This window comes from Nannobrachium achirus (assembly GCF_963921795.1).
Source record: "Nannobrachium achirus genome assembly, chromosome: 7".
Taxonomy (NCBI): domain Eukaryota; kingdom Metazoa; phylum Chordata; class Actinopteri; order Myctophiformes; family Myctophidae; genus Nannobrachium; species Nannobrachium achirus.
In genome coordinates this window covers 1,315,548-1,320,891 of record NC_137816.1, presented here as the reverse complement: position 1 = coordinate 1,320,891, position 5,344 = coordinate 1,315,548, and the positions used below count along the sequence as shown (strand labels likewise).

The following is a 5,344-nucleotide window of genomic DNA, read 5'->3' as shown; positions in this document are numbered from 1 at the left end:
AATGTGCAGAAACCCTCTATACACTTAAAGGTGATACACCATGAAATTTCACTTTTCCTATTTTAAAACCTTTTTTTGGGGTCCCACTAGCACCTTCTATCCTCACAAAGTCCCTTTTCTGACCGTTGTGTCTTTCTCTGGTTTTGAGAAGGCGAAGGTTAAAAGTATCCCACGGGTTCTCAAAACAGGCTGTCCAGATTTGCTGCCGATTGTGACGTCATCTGCCGATTGTGACGTCATCACAAAAAAAAAAGTTTAAAAAAAAAAAATCTTTCAAAAAAAATTTTTTTTTCAAAAAGATTTGGGGGGGGGGGGGGGGGGGGTGGCGCAGTTCAGGCCAAAGGTGGTACTGCAGCTGAAAATGCTCTGAGAGCCATTCAAAAATGAGAGGCTCTCTATTTAGGAGTGGTAATTTAGCCTCAAACCTTTTGAAAAACGTTTTTGGGACATAAACAATATGACATAACTACTTTTTAAATGCATGGTGTATCACCTTTAAACTTTATGTTGGTTTGTTTACTGTTGAGTAAGAAAACAATGTTGCACATTAAGTTAATCATCTGGGGATCCCCCGAAATAATTTGGGGACCCCTCTGGGGGTCCCCGACCCAGAGGTTGAGAACCACTGATTTAGCCTAGTAAGTTGATCTGGGCAATATGAAAATAAAATAGCTCGTTCCTTTTTGAGAGCTTCCCTCCCTGGACCAGATCCCACATTCATAATACATTTCATCTATAGACAAGACCTACGGAAACTGTCCTTTGCCCATGCTATATCGCTCTGTTCTCCACTCTACATACCATTCCTTCTGTCCCCTCTACATTTCTACAAATTGCCCTCTGTCATACAATGTCCCCATGCCCTTATTCCAGGAATGTAAAAGCCATATTTATCACACAGAGATTACAACGACAAAAAGTTACCCTTACAGCAGTTGCCACTAAGGGGAGGCTCTCTCCATTCCGACATGTCGCCACTCCGAAATTGACTTCTTATTGTCGGAGTGGCGACACTCCCATGGGCCAAAGGTTTAGGGTTAGGGTTAGAGATAGGGTTAGTGTCGGAATGGAGACATGTCGGAAAGGAGACATGTCGGAGTGGAGAGATGCACTCGCCACTAAGAGCAAGCATCATTTAGAAAAAGAAAAAATAGAAAAAGAAATGTAGCCTGACAAATGAAGTGATTTCAAGATCACATTGAAATGAATATCTACATGCATTCAGACAAAACGATTAACAACAAAGACAAATCAACCCAAATATTGCAAACATTCATGCTGGCTGCACGGCTCTTGAGTAAAATTATTATGAATTATGAAAAGTTTTTATTTAAAAAAAAAATGCAGAACAAACCATGAATTGATTATGTTAGGGTTGATTTTGTGAACGTTGGAGTAAAATATGTGCTTGCCATTTTCTACCAAAATACAATACCAGTGAAAACCTCTGACTGTACTAAAGTAGAAGACTTTAGTACAGTCAATCACTCATTGGTTTATTTTAAGATTATAACTATAATTTGTCTTTTTTGTCTGTGTACATACTGTACTGTTGTCAAGTGTTTTATGCTGTGCTATTAATCTCATGCCTGTGTGTGATTCTTACTCTGATTCTGGTGTTGGACATCTTTTGCTAATATTAAATTGAGCTATTCCACCGCAGACATCTGCAAGACATCTGCATTATGCTTTCTTTCTGAGGATAAATTCTCATTTACGCTCTAAAAAATGTCTCTTCTATTCCTCAAAGAGGAACAACTCGTACAGCTTCTTACAGGAGAAAAAGCAATGGCATATTACAGTAGCTGTAATACTCAAGACATGCATTTAGCGTCCTAGTGGTGTCAAAAGAAGTCAAGCTTCTGTCATCTTCAATCACCAAATCCTTTTGCCTTTTTGTTAAAGTCCTTTCGTTCGTCCGTCTGAGATTTGCGATTCAGCAGCCCTCTTTCAAACACGGAGGCTATTTTAGTGAGGGGCTTCTCAGCCGCCTCCTTCAGCTTCCTTGCATTGAAGCGGGGGCTGTACAGCAGAATTGGAAGCCGATTCACAAAGGATGGAACCTCCACCTGGTTGTCTTTCGATGCCTTCTTTTGGTCTGGATCCTTTTTGTTTGCTTTGATCTGCTGTATAATTTTCTCCTTGGTGGAAAACATCTGAAAGAGCATGGCATCCCACATCTTCAGTGCTTTGGGGTTGGCATTTGGATCGCCCACCTCCATGCCAGCAGACTGAGATGCCGGCATCACATCAGTAACGGCTTGCACCGTGGTTTCACCGGACTCGGTCTGAGCTTTGTCCTCTTGTCCTGGAAACATGGGCTCTTCTGGCTCCTCCACCATGTGTTTTTTGAGCCGCGTCCATCCGCTGAGCTTGGCCTTGAGGCCTTTCGGTTTCTGCGCTGCTTTGGATTTGGAGGCCGCGACATTCTCGTCAGCAGTTGAAGATGCAGGTGATGTCGCTGACTTCATAGAGGGCGTGTCTGGGGGGGCTTCCGTCAGGGCAGCTGCAGATGTGGTCTTCAGAACTTCCTTGGCTTTTAGTCCACTTTTTGGCTGAGATGGCAGTGACATTCCTCTGTTTGCAGACGGATCTTTGACTGAGACCGAGGCCTGAGGCAAAGAGGCAGGAGTGGTAGAATCAGTCACAGCGGCTTTGGTTATGGACGCTTGCATGTCAGTATTTGTTGCTGGGTTTGCTGGGGTTACACTTTCTATAGCTGGCTCAGTAAGGCTCTGAGCGTTAATATGTGTGTTAGACTGAGCAGGATCAGGGGAAGGCTTTACAGAGTCTTTAGTTTCTATTATTGATGTCACAGAAGTTTTACTTTCAATAGTAGCAGAGAACAGCTTCGATTCAGGCTCCATAGGGGAGGTCTGTGTTTTTACAGCATCAGAAGAAATGATTGGATCTTTCGATTCTACAATCTGTGAGGAAGGTTTTCCTGCCATGGGGAGGGGTGATGATGGGGACGGTACAATCTGTTTCTGGGGGTGATGTACATCTAATGCAAGACTATTAGTTGGGGTTGTAGTGGTTTTAGTTAAGGAGGCGTTCATGCTAGCATCTGTTTTTTGACAAGAATTACTCTTTGCAGTTGGGTCTGAAGGAGGTTGGACAGTAGTGGCTGGCATATTAGTTGGGAGAGATTTGGGGGATGAGTTAATCAGTTCTCTGGTTTTAATAGCAACTGTAGAGGCAATAGCAACTGTCTCAACTGTAGAGGCAACTGTAGGGGCAATAGCAACTGTCTCAACCGTAGAGGCAACTGTAGATTTGGGGGATGAGTTAATCAGTTCTCTGGTTTTAATAGCAACTGTAGAGGCAATAGCAACTGTCTCAACTGTAGAGGCAACTGTAGAGGCAATAGCAACTGTCTCTATTACAGGATGGTTACAAACCATATGCTCCATAAACTTTGGGAAAGGTGAGTCTCTCCTCCAAGGCACTTGTTTAACAACGTGTTTTTGTGTAGTAGGGCTTGGCGGGGCTTTAATATCTCTGATTGCTTTTCTGGGAGGACATGAATCTCTCCCGGGACTATTCGGTGTAGGATCTGTAAGGGGCTGTGTATGTGCAGTTTGTACGTTATATAACGATTCTTTTGCCTCCATTACAGAGCGAGTGACATGTCTCATGTCAACATGAGGATTTGCCGATCCATTGGCAGAGGTTTGCTCATTGACTGCAGATATAGTGATTTGGCTAGGTGTCTGGATACTAGTGGTAGCTGGAACATTACCCGGGGCAGGGGAATTTCTGTCAGCCACGGGCTTCACAAAGTGTTTAGCTTCTAATGGACGCTTTAGTGAAGGTCTAATGTCTACAGCAGACGGTGAAAAACTGAACTGCTCATTTATGGTTGTACATAACAGTTTAGGCTCTGGTGTTCTACGACTGTAGTGCTCGACAAGAGTGTTGTCAAGTGTTTTACCCTCTGTTCTGCAGTTTGAGTAGGGTCTGGTTTGACTGGTACAGCTGCCAGAGGCAGACTTTGCCGCTGATTTGAGTGGAGGACTTTGTGGTGTAACAAGCCTCATGGTAGGGCTAGATGGCATGATGGGTTTACTGGGCTGCATTGTTTCAATGGCAGTTTTGCTGCTCACTCCTGTTTGTGTGTTAAAGGTTACAGGAGATGCAGTTTCTACAGCAGCCTTGTTGATAAGGTGGGTGTCGGTGGGTGCAATACTGTGAAGCTGGTTGCTGCTTAAACTGTCTTGGTTAGGCTGCAGTTTTTCACCGTTACTTTTAGGTTTCTCTTCACTTCCTGGCTGTCCAGGTGAGATGGTCTCTATGGCAGAGTTGCCTATACTTGCCATTCCACTGGAGGTTTTGTCTGGCATTTTGGGTTGACTACCAAGCATGTTCAGCAGAGGTGTGTTTTCGTTTGAAGGACTGGATCCTTGTTCAACAGTTGGTTTGCTGTGAATGTGTTCTGCTATGGTGGGTGTACTGGGAGGAGATCCCACTGTTTTCATTGGCAAGAGACCCACACTTCCTATGGCATGTTTTTCTTGTACTTCATTTTTAACCATCCCCTGGCTAACTATTTCGGTTTCATTCACAGTGTTACTGAGGGGCCTAGTTATCATGTTTTCTGCAGTAGGCGTTTGGGACAGGTTACTACTTCTGCCGTCTTTACAGTCGTAATTAGATCCTGTTTTTGGCGTACATGGCTGTATATCCCCAACGTTGGTTTTGGGCTTGAGTACCGCCATCTCTAAAGGCTGTTTGATATCTGTAATATTGGGAAATGGGGTTGAAGTACTAGGTTGACTGAGGAGTGGGGGCTGTATGGAAGGCATGTCTGGTGAGAGATAATTGACAGGAGATGCATTTGACATGCTTGGCTTCTGAGAAGGCCTGGTGATATAATCTGGTCCTGGCAAATTATTGCCAGGGATTTTATTTTCTGTTGGAGGCTTTATGTGAATTATAGTCTTTAAAGCTGTGTTTCTTTGTGGTGCAATGTCTGTGTTTTGCTTTGTTGTGAACACAGCACCCACATTGGTCGTGGAATGCTGAGCTATAAGGATGGATCTCACTGTAGAGTTGCTTGGTGGATTAAAACGTACATCTGAGAACTGGGGTTGAACATTTGCTTTGCCTATATTGGAAGACTTGCAGAGCAAGCTGTTTGTCTCATTGGGTAGAACACTAGGAACATCTACTGCCTTGATGTTTAGTGCATCCTCAAGACCAGTCTTGGGGTGCTGTTGGAGCTCTATGGCAGACATCTTATCAATAGTTGCCTTCCCTGAGAGTTTGGTATCTATTGCTTTCATGGGTGGATGTTCTACTAAAGGGGTTGGGAGGTGTTTTGGCTCATTAAATGGCTTGGCAG

At 43.8% G+C, this 5,344-nt stretch overlaps 1 protein-coding gene across 1 annotated transcript; it reads right to left on the bottom strand.

Moving 5' to 3' along the window:
• Nucleotides 1–1,871: 1,871 nt before the first annotated feature.
• On the bottom strand, nt 1,872–2,675 carry LOC308288047 (proline-rich protein 33-like; the record flags this gene model as incomplete). Its single annotated transcript, XM_080729390.1, has 1 exon — nt 1,872–2,675. One exon carries the CDS (start codon nt 2,673–2,675, stop codon nt 1,872–1,874), a length of 804 nt encoding a protein of 267 aa, XP_080585516.1.
• Nucleotides 2,676–5,344: the final 2,669 nt, after the last annotated feature.